General features: G+C 43.2%; 2 protein-coding genes across 2 annotated transcripts in view; one reads left to right on the top strand and one right to left on the bottom strand.

Annotated features, from left to right (window-relative positions):
* Positions 1-8,546, top strand: part of BEST3 (bestrophin 3) — a 17,417-nt gene extending 8,871 nt beyond the window's left edge. Inside the window, exons 6-9 of the mRNA XM_057377642.1 lie at positions 365-517; positions 3,830-3,910; positions 5,218-5,369; positions 7,646-8,546. Of these exons, the coding sequence (XP_057233625.1) occupies positions 365-517; positions 3,830-3,910; positions 5,218-5,369; positions 7,646-8,546 (1,287 nt within the window). The remainder of the gene's footprint in view (positions 1-364; positions 518-3,829; positions 3,911-5,217; positions 5,370-7,645) is intronic.
* A 3,786-nt stretch (positions 8,547-12,332) lies between these two features.
* On the bottom strand, positions 12,333-22,544 carry LOC130580271 (cathepsin E-A-like). The gene is made up of 9 exons (XM_057377655.1): positions 22,404-22,544; positions 22,047-22,224; positions 19,927-20,044; positions 19,334-19,452; positions 18,674-18,873; positions 17,895-18,017; positions 16,883-17,027; positions 14,361-14,459; positions 12,333-14,270 (listed from the first exon to the last, which is right to left on the bottom strand). The coding sequence occupies exons 1-9, from the start codon at positions 22,457-22,459 to the stop codon at positions 14,091-14,093; spliced, it is 1,218 nt and encodes a 405-aa protein (XP_057233638.1). The 5' UTR covers positions 22,460-22,544; the 3' UTR covers positions 12,333-14,090.
* Positions 22,545-23,486: the final 942 nt, after the last annotated feature.

The following is a 23,486-nucleotide window of genomic DNA, read 5'->3' as shown; positions in this document are numbered from 1 at the left end:
GGGGCGGTTGATACAAAGCATTCATAGTATAAAACAGTCATAATCTCAACCAGAGTCTCTGAGCTATTGAGCTCACTCACACAGGATCATGAAGGCCTGGCTAACTATTTAAAGCATATTTAATGAAGAGAAGTATTGAAGATCTTTCATAATTTGGAGGAAGGGAGGGCAGCACTGAAATATTTTTATGTTTCCTGAGTGTTCTTCCTGGTCATAATTATTCCTGTGGCCTCTGTATTTGCAATATCTCCTCTAGATTTATAGATTACATGGCAAAAGGCAGTCAAAGGCCTTTGGATTTGTGTTGCATTATGCATAAGATTGTATTATTCCATTATTTCAATTAAGTTCTGTTTTTTTGCAGGTTGTTACTCTTGCAGTCTATACTTTTTTCTTTGCCTGCCTGATAGGGCGCCAATTTTTGGATACTGACCAAGGATATCAGGGACATGACTTAGATATTTACATTCCGATCTTCACACTGCTTCAGTTCTTCTTCTATGCAGGATGGCTCAAGGTAAATCAGCTTTCTGGACAGGTGATGGGGAACCCTTCTGGGGGGATTGGTCAAGGTGTCAGATCTGTGACACACACATAAAATCACCAATGATTACTGAAGTTACACCAGAGCTGAATTCAGCCTGAAATGGTCTGTGGTCATATAGAAATATCATGCAATACATTTTTAATTCCAYCTGAGAGACTGTATGGTAAGAATTAGTCATGAATCTGACAGAGCCCATTTTAGTAGCACCAATGCAGCCACAACTCCCCAATGGAGCATTACTCCAGCAAAAATCAGGTCTCAGGATTTGAACTATAAAGTGACAGAAAAGAGATTAAAAGAAACCTTTCTCCCACTCTATTCTGCRGGGGGGAGCTATGGCTGCAGACCTGGCATCTGCTGAAAGGGACTGAATCACACTTTCTTCTTTTGATCAAAGCCAATAGTATCTGSTGTTAACCTCATCAGATGCAGTCAATTAAATGTCCCCAGTTCCAGAGGGCTATGAGAGTGACAGACAGTCTTGGCTAGAACTCCACTGCACAAGAAATATTCATTAAAAACAAGAGTTATAGAGGAATTGGATACTGCCCATATGCCCATCAGTACACTGATGACTGCTAGACTAACATATCACAATCAATCTGATAGCTGAGTAATTAAGCCACATACCTCAAGGTGGTTCTCTCCTTTGTGACAGACTAACCAGAAAAAAATTCCAAATAAAAAGMAAATTGGTGCATTGGGATCCATGTACATTAAGATTTCCTTTTGTGTCTATTAATCATGGCCAGAAACTTAGATCTAATGTTTCTGTTAAAATATAAATTGAATAAAATTGACCAGTTTTAGAGACACCTTCCCACAGCCAACTCCAAAGGGCAGAGTAGAGAAATCAGCACACCAAGCTGGCAGATTGGAAGGAAAAATGAAGTGCCTGGAGGGCAAGCCCCTCTAGTCCTGTGTCCTAAGAAATCTGGGGGGAAATGRTTTTGCCACATAGGGACCAGCCTGGATGGCAGGGGGAGAGAGAGGAAGGGAGGCTGGTAATGTGAAGGTAGCAATTTCTCTAGGTTATGTCTCCCAGGGTTATACTACTGGGTAACAAAATTGTAAGCTGTTCCTCTTGACTGCCCTGCTGCTGAGGGGAAATGGGGTTTCCTTCTTCAGCACCCAAGGAAGTTAATAGCATCTCTTCCAGTTAGACCCAGGGCTTTCTGCCAACTCCTGGCTATGGCAGGTAAGAGGTGCCATTGAAACTGAAACATCTTCTGCATAAGGAAATGAAAGGGAGGAGAATAAATTTTAAAAAGTTAATTTAATATCAGCAGTGTTTCCTCAGACCGGAGGTTCATCCAAACCTTCAGTGCCCCAAGTCAGGATATTTTTATCTTGAAGGTTACAGCCAGTTTCCTACTGAGCATGTTGGACTTCAGCAGCCAGGCAGCAAAAAGGGCCCTGAGATATTGACTTCCAGTAACTTGGCAATTCCTCAGAAATAATGGGTAAACTGAGCTCATTCCTTGGCCTGAAGCCTGGTCTGTTATACCTATAATACAGGGCCAAAGTTTCCCATTACATGAGACACTTCTAAATCCCCATTTTCATTACAGGGACAGATGGACTGTCCAAATATAGAGTTTAATTGTCCAGCACAACATTCCTTTCTGGAGAAAAAAGTCATGTCACACAGGCCAGGACCAGGTCAGCCAAAAAAAAGGCCACCACTGCTGTTTGCTTGGTCCCAGTCCTGCTCACATTTTAAGGTCTTGTGATAGGTTTTACGGTGAATTTTTGAGTTGTGGTCCACTGGTTTACACGAAGCTGATCCATGTCTTCCCTGGAGAGCCGCAACACAGACTGTGTTCTGGTTCCTCCCTATTGCAGCACTTTCATAACTGAACCCAAAATTTAATGCCACAGAGAGTGTGAGCAGAGGTGACCCCTGTCTGCTTTCATTCCTCCCTCCTTACAGGTGCTTTTGTAGTGTTAATCTACTCAGCAGCTCTTTTCCTGTGTGCCAGTGCTGACCTGAGAATTGGTGGCCTCAGAGGGTCAGCAAGTGCTTATCCACAGGTGCAACCTAGAAAATAGGAAAAATATCCAGGGAGCAACTGCCTTATAGCTGTAAGTTATTTAGATCATAGCTGCCCACAGTGAAGTTAATGAGCAGGACTGTTTAATCATACAGATGCTTTAGCCATATCTGCATTAAACCAAGGACCTGACTCTGCTCCTGTGTATGGCCCTGGTGATCACCAGGAAAGCTTGGAAGTATTATCAAGAATGTGATTGGCCTCAAAACCTTAAAATGATAAAGGGCTTAAAAAGATAAACAGAAGCAGAAAAGCATGGAGGGGAAAGGATATTTAACATCAGTGTACCAAGAAACTAGGAAATAGAGAAGCAGTCTGAATTTCCTAAAACTTCTTTTTTCTAATTTTCCTATTTAGTCTTCTTTTTCCTCCCTCAGCAGCTACGTGCTTACACCCCAGTAAATGCAYTTTAGTTATCATGAGGATTTGGGCCAGTCTCTGGTTGTTTTTCCACTGGATATGGGCAGCCAGAGAGGGTTCCCTTTCCAGACTAATTCCCAAAGTAAGGTGCCTCACCACAAAAGTGCCTGAGCTAACTGTTCTGATTGTTTCCTCCACAGCATGAGCTTCTGCCCTGCAGTTTCAAACACTTCAGGTACAGAAAATCAAGCCAGCAGACTGAATTAAAGGACAGACTCAGATTCTGTGCCTTGGATTTGGCTAGCACAATGCACAGGGCACTTGACCTGAGTCAAGTTTTTTTGTGGGCTGCTTTTCCTCAAAAGTCTTGGAAGGTTGCCATCAGGGCTAACCTTGATGAAGAAGCAGGGGCTGAGGGCTGAGATGGAGAGATGAGCTCTACTCCCTCCAGCAGACTCCAGGTGCAAGGCTTGGGAATAGTGACCCCATGGGCTGCTGAACTATTGCAGACAGCAGCGCAATAACAGCCTCTGGCTGCTAAACCATTCATTTAAATGAGCCAAAGACAACAGTAAGGAAAGGTAATGACTATTGTATGTGACAATTGCCTTGGCCCAGACATGTCTCAGTTCCCAGTAGGCCAGCACTGACAATTATGATTGACAGCACCAGTGAGGCACAGAGATATGAATCTGCAGTGAAAGCAAGCTGTTCCTTCGCTAGGCTGGCAGAACCATCACACAGGAGCTCAAGCTATGATTGTAAGTGACAGGCAGGGAGAGAGAGAAAAATCCAATCCTACTTTCTCTGCAGCAGCAGTCCTGACATGGCATGCCAACCTCTCTTCACTGTCTCATTTTCTTTCCAGGTCGCTGAACAACTCATTAATCCGTTTGGAGAAGATGATGATGATTTTGAAACTAACTGGTGCATCGATAGAAATTTACAGGTTGCTGTTGTAATTGCTACTTCCAGCTTTACCCTACCATAGGTTATCATTACATCTAACACTATGTCTTATATTGAGGAACAAATTAGGGCAACAAGTGTCAGCAAAACATATTCTTTCCCTGAGGAACTACCTATGGCTCTGATACACAGAGTTTATTTTTATAAGCTAATTCATCTTGATTTTGGAATTTGGCATTTACAATGCCTGACTAAACATGCAAGCAGCTGACCTTAAATTATAAGATCATTCTATGCCTGGAAAAACATGGAATGTAGGTCAATCCTGCAAAATCCAAAAGCCATTCCCACATAGATGAGAACATGTTTTGCTAATCTGAATATCTCGAGATTAAAACATTGCCTATGAACCTTCCTTTAAAAAGAAAGGCAGCAAAAATACTAAGAAGGCCAAGCAGGGCCCTGAACTAATAAGCAGGGCCAGTACCAYGATTCATGTTCTGATGCTGCCACACATGGCAGTATTTGAGCCAGTGTCCTTGGTGCCAGAGCTGTGAGATGACAAGGGTACAGGTTTATTGCAGTCACCCCTGATTCCCAAAGAGCGCCTGTCTGTTGTGCTGAGAAGGAGCTCAGACATGAGGAGGTCCCACAGCACCCGCTGCTCCCCTTGGACAGAGCCAAGCACAGGGCTGGCTGAGCTGCTGTCGGACTCCACTTCTGCTGGGGATCACTGAAACAACAAAGCAGAGCCCAGGAGTTGGGAGGAGCAAAGGCAGGCCAAGTAAACCACCAAATTAAGCAAAGTAAGCAAAGTAAGCAATGCAGGTATGTGCAAGAGTGGGGAAGTATTTCACACTGASAAAATTGCCTTCACACTTCTTAAGGGTACTCATGCTTCTATGCCTTAGAGCCTGTTGTGTAAAATTTGTCAGAAGGATGTTCACATACTTGATTCAGAATGTCTTAAAATGGCAATGAGGCTTATCAGAAAGTTTCTTAACCTCTGGACATTTTAAGGTACATGTGTAATACTTACACTGATTTTCCATAGCATGTGATCACATTTAACTACATTATACATGTGCGAAGGACTTCAATCTAGCACAAATATCTTTGCAGTACAGAAGACTCAAGTTATAATAAAATTTATGCTTTCATGAGTATAGCCAGATTTGAAGGGTTTCTTGTATTACTGAATTTCTTCCTAATGCTCAGGCMATCATACACATCTTATGTTAAATTGCTTCTGAAAGAAATATTGACGCAAGGAGTATATATAAAGCAGATTACTTCATATAGTGCACTATGTTTAAAGTGACATGATTTATACTTAAAAATTCTAAGGTTTCACTTCTGGCGGTGGATGAGATGCATATGAACTTGCCAAGGATGGAGAAAGATATTTACTGGAATGACACCTCTGCCCGGCCACCCTACACAAAAGCAGCTGCTGATTACTGTATTCCTTCATTTCTTGGATCCACTATTGAAATGGGGTGAGTAGCACTAAGGGTCCTTAATGCCATCGGAAAGATCACCACCCCAACAGGGCACATTGATTGGCAGATGGTCAGAGCATTCTGACCATACTGCAAGTGGGGAAGATGAAAATGGGAAAAGAAATTAGGAGGGAGTGGGCAGGCTGGAGCTGGAAGGATGATATCTCCAGTGGTCCATGTGTTCATCTAAATTATGCATGCATATCTTAAATTGCATAATTAATAAATAGAGCATGTTTGCAGGGAGGGTTTGTTAATAGTCTCTGAGCACAGGATGATACCTGAAGTGAGTGACTGACTTTTCTCAATAATACTTTCTTTACTACAGCTTCTTCCTACATCCCCAATTAGTAAAATAGCTATTCCTTTGTTCATTTAGTTAGCAGATGACAGTTAAAATCAGTCCATATTTTTGTGAAGATCAACAAGAAATCATCTTCAATGTTGTATGACTTTTTTCATTGATTAATAATCTAGGCATGGAAGTTGAAATAGTCAGATTTTGTGAAGGTATGAAGAGGATATATTTGCAGAGATCAACAAACGATGGTTATAAAGAAACATAGAGGGTATAGGATTGCCCCCTGTTGTCAGGATCTATATGAGAAATCAGGAATAGGCCAGTAAGCTTAGAAGCTGTTAGTTTAAATATTTGTGGCATGCTGTAATATAGGTCAGTAAGTGTAAACACCATCATGCCTGAAAAAATACTAGGCAAGCAGATGTTCTCATCTGAAAACCTTTTTCAAAACTTGATAGTAGCCATTTTTTATCTTTAAAAATTAGCCCAAGATATTTACAATTTTTCCATCATTTCCCACCTTTATCAAAATAAAATGTCCTTAATTTTTTGTTTTGTTTGGCCTCAAAATATTTTTCTCATTTTTCTTCCTCTTATTTTTTCTTTTTTGCATGCATTCTACTATAAAGGACAATGGTTTATATGAGTCTGTTTTATCACATGCAACCTTTTCAGAAGTTATTTCCTTAAGGAAAAACTGTAAAATAGCAAAAGGAAAAGTAAAGAAGAAAAATTCATAGAATATAACTTATTTTATGGGAATTGCTAGGGAGAAAGCTAGTAAAAAAGAAACATCATTAAGTCTGCAAACAATTTTTTTTAATAGAAGCACTTCACATAAAAAAATGAAGAAGGAATGAATGAAAAGTAGCTCCCTGGCAGCCCCTGTGGAATGCAAACAGCTCTGATGTGTTGACTTTTTATTCTTTTCTTATCTGAACTGTTTCACTGTTCATATCTCTAAAAACAATGAGTAGTTCTTATACAGAGTTCAAGAATAAGCTCTCAAAAATTCATTCAAGTCCAAAGAAAATACATCAAACTTGAGCTCAAGTCCTCTCTAATCACTTCAATCTAATACCTGGAACAAGTTGCCCAAAGAGGTTGTAGAGGTCCTGGAAACATTGAGGGCCCAGTTGGACGGGGCAATGAGCAACCTGATCCTRCTAAAGGTGTCTCTGCTYATTGCAGGAAGGTTGGATTAGATGCCTCTAAAGGTCCCTTCCAGCACAAATTATTCTATGATCTTCACAAATGCTGGATGAAGTTCCTCTGTCCCTCCAGGTTAGTGTTGCCTGCCTGTGCTCCCTTGTGCCTCAGGTTTGGCCCAAGCCCCTTTGCCATTCTTGCCCTTAGGACAAGTAACTGGGCTGATCTGGCTTGTCTGGGCTGCACTGAGTCAGTGATTTGTGCTGAGTTGACTGGCAGGCACATCAAGAGTTCTTCTCAGGAAGCACCAAGTCTGTGCAGGAGAAGAGTACCACGYACATGTGAGACCTTCAGACACACTGTCATGCCACAGAACTAAGTGACATTTGGCCATCTGAGCAATTTCAACATTTTTTGAAACTATTGTCCTCTGTTTCCAGCAGTGGCTTTTTCACTGTCTTATTTTTGCCTGAAGGATTCTCCTGAAAAACAAACTACCACAGCGAGTAGGACTTYTTTCTCCCCTTTCCCTCACCCTAAGCACAAGCCTAACCATGTGGAGCTGCCCCAGAAAGCTGCAGCCCAAATATGAAATGGTGCCAGAGGCCTGGCTGGATGCCCTCCCAGCCTGGTCCTCAGGAGAAGAGACATCTCCACAGAGAGTTTTCTGTGTACTCCATCCCAGCACTCTATCCTTTTCAGACTCTTCTTTAGGGATACACTAGGGCCTTGGTTCCTATGTCTGAGACAGAGGGATGCATGTGCATGGAGACCTAATGTTTCCTACATTTAATGACACCTACTACCTGGCTTTATTTGGCAGGCTGGCTGATACTGAATTCCTCTACGGGGAAGAATGGCCATGGGAAGAGGAGAAACACCAGAGACAGTACTCAGTCTTGAGAAGAGTCAAGAGGTTTCTCAGTGTCCATGAGGGTCCTTCGTACCCAGACCACCATCGCTACACTCGGCAGGCAAGYGAGAATTCGGTGTTTTTCCCAGCAGATGAAAAGGGGCACATCAGACTGCTGCAGGAAATGCACAAAAGAGGGAGGCACTCCACCTCAAGCTTCAAGAAGAAACATGAAGGAGTTAGCAGAAGTAACAGACTTCACGGTAGCCCAGAGCTGGGACCCATAACTGAAACCTCAAGGAATGAGGCGCAGATTGGTGACAGTGACACCTCATCCGAGACAAACAGGCCAGTTCCTGAGGTCATCATCTCTGAAGCCACAGACATTGCACCCGATGAGCCGGACAAACCAGACTTGCCAACAGAGCGTTCCGCAAGCGTGCCGGAAGAGAAGCTTCAAAGGATCCTGGCTGAGGCAAATATGGCTCTTCTGACCCAACCATTTTTCGCCCCCGAAATGACTCCATACCCCTCAAGTTCRGAGGTGCATCAGTCACTTCCCAGTGTGATAGGGGAGCCCAAACATGAGCCCCAGGTGAGTAACATCGCTGGTCTCATAACAGATCATGAGAGAAACCTTCAGCGATGGAGCTTACCAAGCTTTCACAGTCCCAGTACAGCATCAAATGATGATGCTGCACCGCCTTTGACAGATCCTGGGACAACTTCACAACAAAGGACATTCAGTGATGGACAAAATGTTACTTCTGCTCCACAGACATTTGAGATGCAGGACTTATGGGAAAACCTGGACAGTAAAGAAACAGCCATAGTAGAATTTTCTAATGAGGAAAGTGAAAGAAAGCTTTGACYGTTCTTCCTCTGGATTTGACTGAACTTCTTGAATGTGGTTCTCACACAAATTTGCTGAAAGTGTAGAATGTCAGACTCGATACTCAGACTAAGTTGTGAACAAGATCCAGCAGAGGATTTGGGCACCTAAACAGGTGGCATTGTTGTGGCATACTTTAAACCACTTGGTCACTGGCTTGAGATCTGTGACTCTGTGGGAAAAACATTTGCAGRGAGAACTGGGAGCCTGAGGACTGGATGTAAATCAGCTAGTGTACATGGTAGAGAGCTGTGTAGGCTCAACTAGAGGAAACATTTAGGTTATCAGTAGAGTGGGATGGTTCTGTCCTCTCTGGATCCATGCTGAACTCTGCTGCCTTTGTATGCTTAATTAAGGTCCATGACACCCCTGTGAGGTCCACCAACAGTTTTGGTTTCTACTCCAGTGGCTTGAAGCCAAGATGTGGGCTCAATTCCCTTCTCAGCCTGGAGAAATTCAGCTCACCATCTCTCACAGCCTGGTGAAACTCAAAAAATCAGGSTCCTCATTTGTGTAGAACAGCATCCTGCCCCGCTCCTGATGAAGCTGTGCCACTGAAGAGTGGAAAAAATAAAAAGAATAAATGTTTTACTTGATTAAGAAAAATGAAAGGTGCAAAACAGCTGGTGAGCTGGGCATGGGAGGTCTGAGTGCACATATGTGGCATACCCAGGGACAGTTTATTGTAAAATGAGGCTCCATGGAACCTCAGCTTAGGGCTCCCCTCTTGGGGAGATAGCTCTTTAGCTGGAAGTGCACAGGTTGTAGTCATCCCAGGCAGATAACAAAGTGGCCCGAGACTGCTMGAAAAATTGTAGTCCACTTCCTAAACCTCTCCCCCATTCCCATGTTTCCCAGATGTAACACACCCATTCTTAATTAACCCAAACCTGAGTCAGCATTAGGTGGCTCCTGCTACTCCAGGGATGACCAAGCCATCTCCCCAAACCTCCTGGTAGCTGGCTTTCCAGCTATCACTCCTGCAAGATGTCTGAAAGCAGGCCAGGAAATCAACTACAGCTCCTTGGTTTTAGCTCTCATCCATGTTTACAAAAGTACAGTSTGGAGCATTCTCCCATGAGTGAGTACAGCATCTCCCCAGACAAGGGAGAGACCAGGTAGCTCAGGGATTGGAAAGAAAAGAAAGAGGGGGAGAAAATGATGAGTCTGCCACAGCCACCAAAAGCAGTACGGACAGCATGGACAGCAAGTGCACCCAGCTCTCTTGCTCAGAAGATTGCACTTTCAGAAAACAAACCACCTCTCTGCCAGGGTAACTGTAACACCAGTGGCTCCTGGAATATTTTAGGACTTTTAGAAGCTGGGAAGGGAATTAACAGATCTGCCTGCTCCTGCTCCAATGACCAACAACTTAGGTGAGGAGCTCTTGTAGCAGGCTATGACATACAGCAGGATTCGATCTCGTCTGGGTAGATTTAAAAAAAAATCAACCACCCTCCCCACTTCTACTTCCTCTGCCTTTGTTTCAGTCTGTGAATTGACTCCTACTGCTGTATATTAGGCAGGGTCTGAGCACAGCTACACTCTCAAATCCTCCAAGACACTAGACAAAAACACATGCATCCATGTCGGCTTTGGAGGCAAAGAACACCTGGACCAAGGAAGCACTGTTTAAACTCATATTATGTAAATTGCAGATATGCAGAAAAGTCAAGCACAGATTTGCCAGGCACCTATGGAAGGCCTTTTTCACACCTTGAGATAAGGTGACACTGGTGTCTGACAGCAGCTTACTGAAATTTGATCACAGTTTGGAGTCACGTGTTCTGGCGGAMCCGCACTCTTGTCACTCCATCACAACTCTTCAGGCAATTAAGGTTGCTTCATTAAGGTTTGACGAACAAAATGAGAAATTCTGTGGAGTGAAATTATGTTGAAATAAACAGCACCTTAGCCTAGCAGTCCACTTTTCTGAATGGCCCTTACCTAACTTCTGGAAGCATTCCCTTTTTCCTCCCAATTCCCTCCTTCTTGTAGCTGAAGCCATCCTTTTCAATTTAATGTTTTCTCAATTTAATCGCATCTGCAATTGTCAAGGAACTTAATTTACCAATGATCTTAACTTAAATACATGGAAATTTTTAAGTATAAACAACGAATTTTAAGGATAGCCAGCCAGCTCCAGTCACACAGCTAAAAATAAAGTGAAGGTAACTGTTGCTCTCCTCTATGGAACTTCRTTAGAGTCAGGAGAGCAATACAAGTTTCTGGGGAGTCTGGCCATACTCTTCCTAGCCATRCATTGATGGTAAGGTTTTTCAGCATCTGTGAAGGAAGTCTGGACCATTATCTAGCTCTGTCCTCTCAGGATATAYGTTTGGGGAGCTGTGCTTCATGCTGTGAGGGAATTTAAGCCAGGAATTAGAGATGACTCTCAAGCATCCACCACAGACCTGCACTGAGAGTCCAGTCCCACCACATCTCCTCACTCTAATCCTTCACACAGCTTCCACCAGGGCTTAAGGTATTGGACCAATGTGCTCTTTGTCCCCGATCGAGACATCAGCTTTTTTCATCCCAGCACTGCTACGTGTGAAAAAGCCTTCCCAGCTTCTTAACATCCAGCTCTGCTCATCTTTTTCTCAGCCTGGCCACTGCCTAGGATGCACACTGCTGCTTTCCACCGGGACATAACACATCTGATCTGCAATGATTGTGCTACCTCTCCCACTCACTTTGCCTGCACTCCCTGGCCCTAGAAATGTTCATTATATGAAGGAGGCTAAGGGTGGCCCCACAGCAGCCATTATCTAGGAAAGAGCATCAGTCAAGCCCCACAAAGGTGTCTRTTAGACATGTAGATGCATGCTAAAGTAGGAATTACAGCTCTGAAGTCACGCCATACAATCTGTAATCCACAACCAGCATTTCACACAGTGGGCCAGCTCCCAGTTAGCTACAGTATTCTGATCATTGCTTATGAAGAAGCTAGTGCTGGGATGACTTACCAGAAATATTTCCTCTCCTCATTTAGTCTGTTATCTCACTTTTGCAAAAATCTGCGGACTCTGATTTCTATTAAATCATCTTTTGGGATTATGTGCTCTCATAGGCACTTCTCTCAGAAAACTATTTGCCTTAGCATGGTAAATGGACTATTACAGCAAACTGAACAATCTACAATTGATGTTCACAGGTATAAGCAATGCTGAATTATTGCATGAATAAAGGCCCTTTGAGAAACACCATCATCCTGGTTGTACTGAACTGTCAAGAAGCACTTGTRGCAAGGGTTTGACCTATCGTGCAAATCAGCTTGATGTCTACCAGGAACAGCAAGGCAGACTTACAGAAGCTGGCAAAGCTGGAAAAGGATAGAACAGCACCAAGATAGACAAGTAGGTCAGAGCAGCAGTTTGCTCCCATCAAATGGTGTTAATCCTGAGCAGGATCAGATATGTCAGGACAAAGAGAGGGCTTGTCCCTGTGCATGCTGCCTGACTTTCCACCTGTTTCTAGGATGTGTTCACACTCTGCTGGAATTCATAGAGCCAAGATGTCGGTGCTGGGACTGACTGGCTGCGGGGACATGTCCCAACACCCTTAAAATTTTCTGTCATAAATAACAGAYCTCTAACTTTGACTATACAAAATATACTTATTTTATAAATAATGAAAATGTACCAGAGTGTTAAGTCTGCTGCATAGTGGAGAAAACAAAAATACCCTGCTGCTGTTAAATGAGGGATAGGACTTTACAGATGTTTGTTTGTCTCAGTTTATGGCCAAAAAGGTTATATTTTCAAGACAAATAAGTTAGCTCAAGGTCAATCCATTCTTTAAGAGTGACATGGACAAAGGAGAATCAAGGCAAGACTGGCCTGAAATACATGGTAACTTCACACAGCTCAATCTTGTCTGCAGAAAGAGACAGCTGGCAGCAGAGTCTCCTTTGCTAGAGGCTGATAGCTTGGATGCCAAATGTGTAACACAATGAGGCTGCAAATAGAGTCATGAAAACAGGCACCGGAAAAAAAAGGAGTGTTTCAAACTGGAAAGCAAGATCAGTATTTCAGAGACACCTATAGGAAAACCATCCTGGTTTTCTAATGCTTATTCAGTGTTACAACTGAAGACTTAACATACAAGAGGCTGTGATCATGACACTRCAATGGACATTGCCTTTGGTCTGTGCCAGGTACATCCAGACAGACAGCAGCAGCAAGTCCCTGGAGGCCACCAACCTCTGTCCCAGCAATGCCACTATGGGGCCACTCTCCATCTCCCCATGCCTCTGCCCTGCTGGGTGCACAGGGCTGGGACTACAGACATTTTTTTGGCTTCGGGAAGATACAAGCAGCTCCAACTGGCCAACATGTTTTTTCCCTCCGGAACACAGAGCAACCTGAATTTCCAATTGTTGGTCTACTCTCAAGTGCCTTCCTCTCCAGCACTGGAACAACTGTAAAAAACCATAAAATATAACTGAAACAGCATTAAGATCAAAGAAAATTTTGTTTGGTGAAGTTTTATTCAYGTGTACAGGGGCAGTATCAGCTTTAGCAATCCAAACAAGTACTCCAATGGGAATAATTTGAGTTAATTTTCTTTTGCCAAATCAGAGTAACTACCTGTGGCAGTTTCATCTGAAACTGCTGCCACTGCTGACAAGAAGGGCTGAGCAAGAGGCAGTAGGTGTGTAGCACTGGCACATGGATCCCATGACTCATCTGAAGTGGAGGAACACTGTGGTATCCCTTTGCACCAGCTGCATTCTGGGTTTTGTAGTGTGGACATTATGCTGAGACAAAGCTCCAGCTGCTCACGCCGCTCAGGGGCAAAGGTGCCAGCTGCTAAAAGCAGCACCTGACCCAAATCAGAGATGTCAAATGCTRAGACACAAAAGAGAGTAATTTTCAAGGCATAATGAACTCAAGGGAAAAGACATGTTTAAGTGATGGTGTAAGGAGTAGGAAATTGTGCAAGGAACAGTAGTCGAAATTAGTGACCACCCAGGCATCAGTCAAATTTCTGTTTATATAAGCTGGTTGGAGCAAGCTGATTTAAAGAGAATATCCATGGCACTAAGGAAASAAAGTTGAACAAAACCCAAACCATGGAAAATTATGATGAAAAAGAAAGCTGTAGAAAATGAGGTGGAAAGTAGCACACAAAACAAAATAGRATAGCCAGACCAGACAGGACTAAGATTAGTTTGCCCCACTCATTAGTTTGCTGCTATCTTGTCAGCCTGGCACAGTTCAGCATTTTTATTCTTCCTGATCTTTTGCAATTCTGAGTGCTGAGCTGCTCTGCTGCTTTATCCTGAGAGCTGTAGTGTCTGACAGTTACTCAGGAAAAATTGTTTCTCTGTTACAAACATATAGATATTTAACCAAACTATATCATCTCAGACAAGGATCACTGCAAAGTCCTTAAAACCTGGATGGGGACAACACAATGTGCATTTAGGTCCAGAGTCTCAGAAAAAGCTCTTCCTCCCACGTGTTGATGATCATTACATTAACGTTTGAGTTAAGACAGAGTAAATGCTATTATGGCTCAATAGTAATCCTTCCTGTGAACAGCTTTTGCAAATCCCACTCTGTCATTCCCACGGTCAAAAATGCAGTAAAATGCAGACATGAAGACATCTCCTAAAATCCAGAGCGAGCCAGTGCGAGTGGGGATGTCGAGAGACTGAAAGCCRCTCATGCAGAAGGTTTGGTCATCAATAGACTCCTGGAAGGGAAAGCACATCCCTGCAGCAGCCTGCTCCATCCCCAGCTCAGGGAGTGAGGCACAGGGAGCAGGGAAGCTGTGGATACGCACCTTTATGATGTACTGCTCTGCTGTCAGCTTGTACTCGTGGTGTCCAATCGTGAAGCTAATGTGAGGCAAGCTCGACAATCTTCTGCAGTCTACAAGAAACTGTACATGGTGCACTCACTGAGATGGGATCATTTTGTTTTTAAATACTGCCCTTTGAATCCAAGGCTTTTGGAATAGGCAATAGTGAATTTACTACAGAGAAGCAGCAGCAGGCTAACTTACAGACCAACACTGCTCTCCAGTTTTCCAGTTCCTGCACTCACTCAAACTAGCCCAGCAGCCCAGACCACTGCACCAAAGTCCCCAGGGATCCCAGGCTGATGAAAACCCTTGCAAGTCYCAAAATGAAGGAGGCGAAGGAGGACTCTGATATCCTCTCTGTGCAACTCAAAAGCAAAAGTAAGTGTGTGAGCCCCAGCGAGCCTACGCCAGCAAGGTCTGCTGGGCAAAAATCCTCCAATGCTCTGGCCTTGACAGGGAAAAGGGAGCTGCTCCAGCCACAGAGGAAGTGCCCTATAGCTGCAGTTCACCCCAGGTCCTCCCATAATACCATCATGGCAGGGAAAAAACTTAGGGAGGAATACTGTATACTTATACTTTGCCCTGGAGTGTGGAGAAGGACTAAACTCTGCCACGGTTATTCATTTSCATAAATAACACATTCACTTACAGTAAAAGAGAAGATAATTTCCTGGACTTTGTAGTTATTTCATTAAAGAACTGGTGTGTGAAATGGCAGTGCAGAATGCTCCAGATCCCAGAGGGATTTTTGCTGCAAATTGTAGTGTTTAAAGTCATCGTTTTAGAGGCTTCCTAGAAGGAAAAATCTGCTTTTTGCTGTTTTTTAAATCTATTTTATGAGAATATAACCCTACCTCTGTCTACACTTACCAGCTGTCATACCATTAGAACAAAATAAACCATGGGATACAGAAGACAAGGGTAAAAAAAMCTAGTAAAATGATTTGTAGGAGACAAGAAGCAAGATATAATTCTTTTACATAGCTATTACAGAATAGTACATCCAGAACAAATCAATCCTTGCTGAAAAGAGATAAAAGTTCTGGTAAAATCATGGATGGATACATTCACTTTTATTGGCATAAATTTAAGCCACAATGCTCAGTCTGTCTATGATTGTTAAAAACCAGTCACAGAAAGTCTTATTTTCAGGATGCTTTTTTGTGGAATCTGAGATGCCAGCTGAGTGTTCTTACATCAGCACTGATGTGTATGAACTTATATGGCAATGGCCCGTTCCTTGTTTATTTTAGGCTAGTRTGAGTACATTGGAAATATGTATTTTATCTGTGTTCCATGTTAGCATGAATCTTTAAAAAATCAGCTTGTTATTAAAGCACACCCTTTGGCACATWCCTAAAAAATTGAAGAAAATCAAGGGTAAAAGTTTAATTGAGAAATAATTAGGACCCTCAGGAGTTACATAGATGTCACTCCAAGTCCTCCCCTTGCAAATGAAGGTGRATTAAGAGTCCATTTTTGTCTTTACTCTTTGTCCAGTGCACTGGGCACTTGTAATACTCTTAATTTTCTTCCGAGAGCAGTTTTGGGTCAGGATAGAGACAAATTGAGATTTGTTCGCCTGGTTAGGACATGGTGCTAATAACATCAAGGTCATGGGTTTGATAGCTGCGTGGGCCATTCACTTGAGAGTTGGATTTGATAATCCTTGTGGGTCCCTTCCATTTCAGAATATACTGTGACATGGGAAGTTAACAAAAGCCATACATAGCAGCTGTCCTTGGGCACTGGAGCTGTGGCAACATGCTAATGACCTGTGGGAGTCAGCCAAGGGCCATCAATAAGGCATGGTAGAAATAAGCTGCTCTTTCTCTGGAGGAGCAGGAACGAGAGGTGAGGAGAGGCAGCAAGGAGACAGCAGCAGGGAAGAAAGGAAAACCAGAAAAGGGGTCAGAGGGAAAAGGTTCAGGACGAAGAGTAAGAGACAGCAAGCCTTGTCCTGTGCGCTGTGACTCGTCTGCCAGGAGCCAGCATTGTGAGTGACACTGATGTGCATCCCTCCCAGGACCTCTGGCACAATACCAACTGCTCCACTGCTAGCTGAGAGTGAGAGGTCCTGTCAGTGAAGCCACTGTGGGGCTGTCATTAAAATACCATTCCCTTTCAATTTGATGCTGACATAGCTGGCCATCAGCACCAAATCCCTCCTAGCTTGGGGGAGCCAACAGCTATAGCTGGGGATCTTGAAAATGCTCTGAGCTTCCAAAAGAAAATTATCTGTCATGAAGAGATCAGATTGATTCCTCAAACAGATGTTCCCATTATTTTCTTGCACAGCAGTCTGGAAGAGGAAGTGCACATTTGGGAGGAGGGTGGGGCAAAGCATACAGGTCAAAATCACCTTGGCTCAATGCTGGCCTGGAAACAAGGCTTTCGCTGGCACCTGTCTAAGCAGTTACTTTGGTTATTTTCCAACCCTATAAGCTCTTTGCACCAAATACCAGTTTCTCCCTTTCTAGCTGTTTTCTGGCAATTTTTACCTCTCCAGTATTTGATGGACTTGCCCCGATATACTCCTGCAGTCGCCTGATTTGTGAAGAGGGGCCGGTGATAAGAGAAGTGCCTGAGTCAACGATGGCTTCGCAGCCATGGGAGCAAAATGCCACCCGACCCTGGATCTTTATACTGCAAGTGAAAAAAAAAAAGCATCTTTAAGCAAATGGCATGTACACTGTGACTGAAATACTATATTATTGCTAGCTAAAGTACCAGAGTACTGACTGAAGTTAACCCCAGACAAGTGACAGGACAAGAGGAAATTACCTCAAGTTGCACCAGAGTAGGTTTAATTGGATATTAGGAAAAAATACTTCACAGGAAAGGTTGTAAAGCATTGGAACAGGCTTCCCAGCAAAGTGTTAGGGTGAGCATCCTTGGAAGTGTTGAAAAGATGTGTGAATGTGGCGCTAGAGGACGTGGTTGAGTCATGCACTTTGTGGTAGTGTTAGGTTGACGGTTGTACTCAATCTTAATGATCTTTTCCGACATAATGATTCTGTGATTCTTTGTTTAAAATTATCTGCCAAGCTTTGCTAAAGAYAAGAATGTCTGTGGACTCACTTTTCTTTCTTGGGACTGTTACAGCCCTAATCATTTACTGCCTGCTGATGTAGGCACAGGTATGTGTTCTCATCAATTTAGGCAGTGTGCTAAAGGCAGAACAAAGGAATTTTTACCAAAGTTAGCAGGAAAGATGAGAGCAGGACCCAAAGCTGGATTCCACTCCTGTGTGCCCTAAATTAACTGGTATCCTTAACTGAACTGGTGTATCACATTGAACCACTAACATGCTCTCCCAGAAACCAGCTACCCGTGTCACAGCAGGTTTAGAGAGCAAACCCCGGTGTCATCGTGGTGAGCCCCTCTTTGAGTGGCAGGAGGATAAAACACTGCAGCTGAGTCTTCCTGCACTTGTATCACCAGGTGTTTCTGTCTCTGTGGATTTACCGAGGCGGGTGAATTCCACCACATTTTTCATCAAGACATACATACTTGTTCACGTGTATTTGCCAGTAGCTTTTCTCAGTGACTGGGACCCAGTGGATTGAACCTTTGTAGAGAGAATGGTCTATTCCCCCCAGAATCAACTCACCACCATTCTCTGTGTCATCTCCTCTGAAAGCAGAAAACAGGTTAACACAGACCTGGGAGTATGACAGCATGCACCAATGAGATTACATTCAGAAAGCAAAAGACAAACCACAGCCTTTTCTAAATTCAGATATGGAGGGCTGAAAGAGATTATTCCTAAATTATCACTGCATATGTGCCAAATTAGACCCTCCAAACAATCTCTGAGAAGACTTACTGTAGACACCAAGGCAGGCATCATGAGCAGGCTGAGCCAGTTGCTACACTCAGCTCAGAATAAACACTAGAGGAATAGGTGGAGTTGCAGGCAGGTCCAGATTAGGGAACAATATTTTTCTGAAACGTGGCTATTTGGGTTTAGCACAGCATCTCTATTCATTTCCATGGGTCAGAGGGAAACCTCTGGCAACAGACATGGCGAGTCTGAGCTGGGAACTTCTCTTTTCTTTATGACCAGCTCCAACAAGAACAAATCTCTGTCCAAAAAGCCATGGTCCTCCCTATAACATTTTGCTTTTCATGCCATAATTTTCAGTGTCAAATTGGAAAAAAAAACCCAAGAATCAAAATAATGAGGGAAATTTCTTTCTAGAGTTGAAGATTTATACGGATGCAGTTATTTCTATGAACAGTTAAAATAGATGTACTTTGCTTTTGGCAGAATAGTTTCAAATACAGACCTTTTCAGATAGAAAGAGAAGACTGGCTCCTCTACCAGGTTCTGGTTCATGATGCTGTCAAACACAGGCAGAGCATTGCCCACTGCTAAGGAGGGGTAGCCTAAGCCCAGCACACCATCAAAGTGGGCAAGGACAAAAGTTGTTCCTGGCTCAAACACTGACTCGCCGAAGTCCTGTCCCTTGATGGAGATGTTACTTATCTGTTTGGTAAAAAATATAATCAACAAACAACCAAGCAAAGAACAACCACAGCTGAAAGTAGTGACACCATCAATAACAAGAAATTAGCCATATTTCTGATCYATATCAATGGATTTTTTCAGTTTATAAAGCCTGGATATCTTTGTGTGACTTGCATCAATATAGCACATCCCATCTGGCAGGTAGGCTGCACCAATTCGTTAGAATGCCTAAATTATGTGGCTGCTTGTTCATAAGCCCAGAACAGGATCCAAGAAGACAAGCAGAAACGAAAAATAAAATCTGAGGCTTTTGTGCTGGTAGCCCAAAGCTGGAGCAGCACACACACCTCTCAGCAATCAGCTTGGTGGGACCTCACCCTCCCYTTGCCAGGCAAGGTTTTCCAGGGCAAGGCCAGTATCTGAACYGCCCCAAAACAGTTGATGTGAAGGCTGACACCCCTTTTAGAGGAATACTCACCTGCAGCGTGTCTTTGCCAGCAATGCCCAGAAGCTGTCCCGAGCCATACTGCAGGGAGAAGGCTTCCCCTCCGTGCTCATATGAATCTGACTTGAAGGACTTAAATTTCTGGTGCACCCCTAGACAAAAAAATTACATCTCCTGGCAATGCAGCCACCCCTCAATGCAGAACCAGATGAGATGTAGGAGAGCCAGATTATTACTTCTCTCATGAGAATAATGTTGAAAAAGTACAGCAGGCACCTCAGTTCCCCTGAAGACACCCCAGTTTTTCTGTACCTGAGAGGTAATTTTGTCTTTTAAAGGCAAATTAGAAAAAAAATGGGCATTTCCACCTGTTTGTAGGTCTCCAGGTCTATTTTCATGCTCTTTACCTCACGGTGCAGAGGGATTTGGGGCAGTTGCAGCTGGTGCCTGCCCTGGCTGCAAGGTGACATGAGGGGCAAACCAGGCAGAGGAGAGAGGCCCTGAGGGATTCCCYAAAACCTCCCCTTTCAGATCCCTGCTCTGGGCAAACTTCTTGGGAAAGGAGGAGTAGGCAAGGTCTCTGGACTCAAGACAAGAGAATGGTTGGGGAGAATAATGTTTCTTACTGCAGGCCTCGCTGATGCAGTAGGCGGAAGGGACCCAGAAGTTGGAGGAGCCGGTGTCAAACACGACGGTGAATCTCTGGGGCGGCGTCCCGACGCTCACAACCCCGTAGTACTGAGCCTGTGGGGGGAACAGCCCCGTCAGCCCTGGGCTACCTCCAGCCAGCCATTCCTGAGGAGCTCCCTGCTCAGGAGGAGCGCTTTCCCAGGGGGTTCCGTGCAGTTCCACTTAAATGTAAATGCACATCACAGGGAAGTGTGTCTGGTCCCACGGGTGGCTTCACTCCAGCTGAACGCACAGCAGTGTGGCATTTTTAAAGCCTTTTAAGCAAACATTCTGKTGGGTTCCCTATGGAGTCAACAAACCCTCTCGCACTGGCTTTGGAGGTGGCAAGGTCATCCCCAAGAAGAAACTCACATGACCACACAGTCYTTCAGGCTTTTCTTTACTGATGTCAGTAAGAAATCAGTGTTGCAAAGCCAGCACAACCTGCCTCTGCCAGCTTCAGAGGGCTCTGACCACTGGCACAAACACTGTCCGATGTGGCTGCCCTTTTTCCTTTGAAATTAGCAGCAGTTACAGCAGCTATATATTAAATAGCAATATCATAGTATGGCGTGGTACAAACTGCTCCTGATGTACTRAACAAAGATCACCCAGTGGATGAAGAAACCACTGACCATCCCTGGATACCAGYTGAGACTGAGATAATCTGTGGACAYGTGAATGCTGCAGTGAAGTGCTTATCCACATCCCGTATACAAGTGTCTAAGTGCTCCTATCTGGTCCTGGAAGTGCACTTTAGCATTAAGAGACCTATTTTTAGGAAAAGGCATTTCTGGAATTCAACCATAGATAGAAAAGCAATCTAGTGCCAAACTTCGTTCAGCAATAAGAGTATTTGAATATGTACCTTCAAGTGTATACTTGTTAATTAATACACTGGTATTTCTGACCCCAGAATTTACAGTCTGAAAGAGGTAATCTTGAAAAGGCAAGCAAGCATACCATTTAAGAGAATATCCAACTGTACAGTAGGATTCTATTTCTTCTTGCATTAAACAAACCTAAGGGATGTTCATTTAAAAAAAAAAAAAAACACCCAAAAAACATACAACCAGAAAACCCACAAACATACTCCATAAAACTTTCATACACACTGCAATAAATCCTTTCCTGGTGCTACCTGAACGTGCTGGGGAAGTGGGTTTTGCTTTGTTGTTTTGAGATTTGTCCCTCTTTGAAATAAGCTTTTAACATTTAAAAATTTTGAAATGTTTCTTTGTCTTTTGTTCTTCTTCACACACTTCTTCATGGCCCTCAGGTGTCAGTAAGTTCTTGCTGAATTAATTTGGCCTTCCCTTTCATTCCGTTCCCTGTTCAGATGGACTTCATAACATTTCTGCAGCTTAGTTTTCTTGAGATAAGCATAGCAGAAGAACCAAATAAAACAGAAAACAGAGACCATCCAAATGGACAAAATGCTTACAAAATGTAAGCTGATTTGCCTGTCTGAGATCCAATGAAACGAGTATTTTTCCTCTTTTAATTTAGATGGTAAACTCTCTCATGTCAGCCTTCAATATTTAATACATATTCAACATCCAGAGATAAAAGCAGAACAACAAAAAACTCTATTTTGGTCATTGTTATCACTCATTTATGACTCCACCTGTTCAAATAAATGAGATTTGGAGGATGTTTTTTATAACACAGAAGCATCCAAGCCTCTGGTAAATAGAATATGACTAAACGAAGTAATTCAGATTCTGCTATGCAAAACCCTATAGTTTGCCAAGACTGACACAGGCAAACCTCCCATATTTCTTTTGGGACTCAATCAAGTCCAATACGTATCCATACAAAAATAAAACTTGTCACAGGACTACCACTGCTGGTCTACATCAGCTTTCTACCCAGGTCCCATGCTACCCTAGACATAGACATGCTTTATTTTGCACATCACAAACTGKTTTTTTATGATCTAATATTTATAGCATAAAGCAACACCTTAAGCCCTATAATTTCTTTGACAGACTTGATTTGAAATGCACTGGAAAAAAACATCTGCCTTCAATAGAATGACGAGTCCTAATGATTGTTTTACCAAAAGTGTACTTACATTCATGTAATCGTACAGCCTTTCTGAAGCAGTTCCTACTGATAAAGCAATATCAGCAGGGAAGCAATGCAGATACCTCCGGGCAAACACATCAGGGTGGTGATTCCTCCAAAAGTCCTCTAATTCTCCCTTTTCCTTCAGCTGTTTCTTGATAGACTTGAATCGAATCAAGGGGATTCTATGCAAATAAAATAAACACACAAAAAAATAACTGATTTTCCTCTCTAGAACTCTCATATTATCTTTTTTTCTTTAAAAAAAATGTTTCTTTTTTGAGACCTCAAGTAGCAACAAGCACAGATCACCCCACGAAGCCAGCTGAGGCGTGTGCCAGCGACACCTGACATGTTTTCTTACCGTTCCACAGCCACGATGAATGGGATATAAACCACGGCCAACAGTATCACCCTCATGGCTCCAAGCAGTTCAGAGTCTAATGAGAGTCCTTTGCACAGAAGTCCCTTTTTTTATGGCCTGTTGTCAGCTGAGGGCCGTTCACCAGGTCAATCAATCACAGGAGGTCAGTGCTTTGGCAGAAAAGTGATTCATTTGCTCTGAGACGAACTGCTGGTTTGTGCAAATACTGGTGTCCAGTGGAGCTGCCCAGGCACAGATAACCAGGGCACAGTCTAGACCAGACATTTCACTAACAATCTCTAAGGTCTTTTACATAAATATAATACATGTGGTGAGCTTGGCTCCTGTTGGTGTGAGAAAGAGGAAGCAGTCCAAGGACTTCCTGCTTTTCAAGCTTGCTTTAGTGAGATGCTGCTCRGACATGTTCAACACCAAGAAAGAGGACAGAAAATATAACCATTTCCCTTTTGCATGGAGACATTTCAGCAGGGCTGAGCAGACAGACATTTAATGGGCCTGTGACAAATCACCCTCTAACAGCTGAAGTTTAATTCCCTATTTATGGGAAAGCTCCACTCTAAACAGAAATGTGACTGCCACCCCAATAAAATGGATCTTCAAAGTAAGAAACACAACTATACAATACTGTAACATACAGTAAAAGCAGCAAAAAATTTTCGCACATTTCAGCAAGACATTTGGAAGAGCTCTTTTGGATTTATTTACCTGCAGGTTTCCTGAGGTTAGTGGCTCCCAGCTCTGACTGACACTTGGGTGCAAGTCAAGCCTGCAGTGAAATAATGGTGTTAAAAAGAGACTGATTTGGCAGAGCACAGCAAAGGGTGAATGTCAAAGGACGTGGAGAAGGCAGGAGTTGTCATCATCTGCTCTATCAGCAATGTCAAGAAAAAAAAACAGCAGAAAAACCCAAACACAGCATTTGTGAGCAAAGAAGGAGTCTAAATGCCTGTCACAGACTTTAAAGAAATGCAAAGCAAACAAAAAGACTTTAAAGAAATGCAAAGCAAACAAAAATTGTTCCTTTAAGTCACTTCCATTCCTATGTCAGTCTGATTGAGGAGG

Source organism: Malurus melanocephalus, unplaced genomic scaffold (genome assembly GCF_030028575.1).
Source record: "Malurus melanocephalus ecotype Western Australia unplaced genomic scaffold, MMel_1.1 scaffold_10, whole genome shotgun sequence".
NCBI classification, from domain to species: Eukaryota; Metazoa; Chordata; class Aves; order Passeriformes; family Maluridae; genus Malurus; species Malurus melanocephalus.
This window is presented reverse-complemented; position numbering and strand designations above follow the sequence as displayed.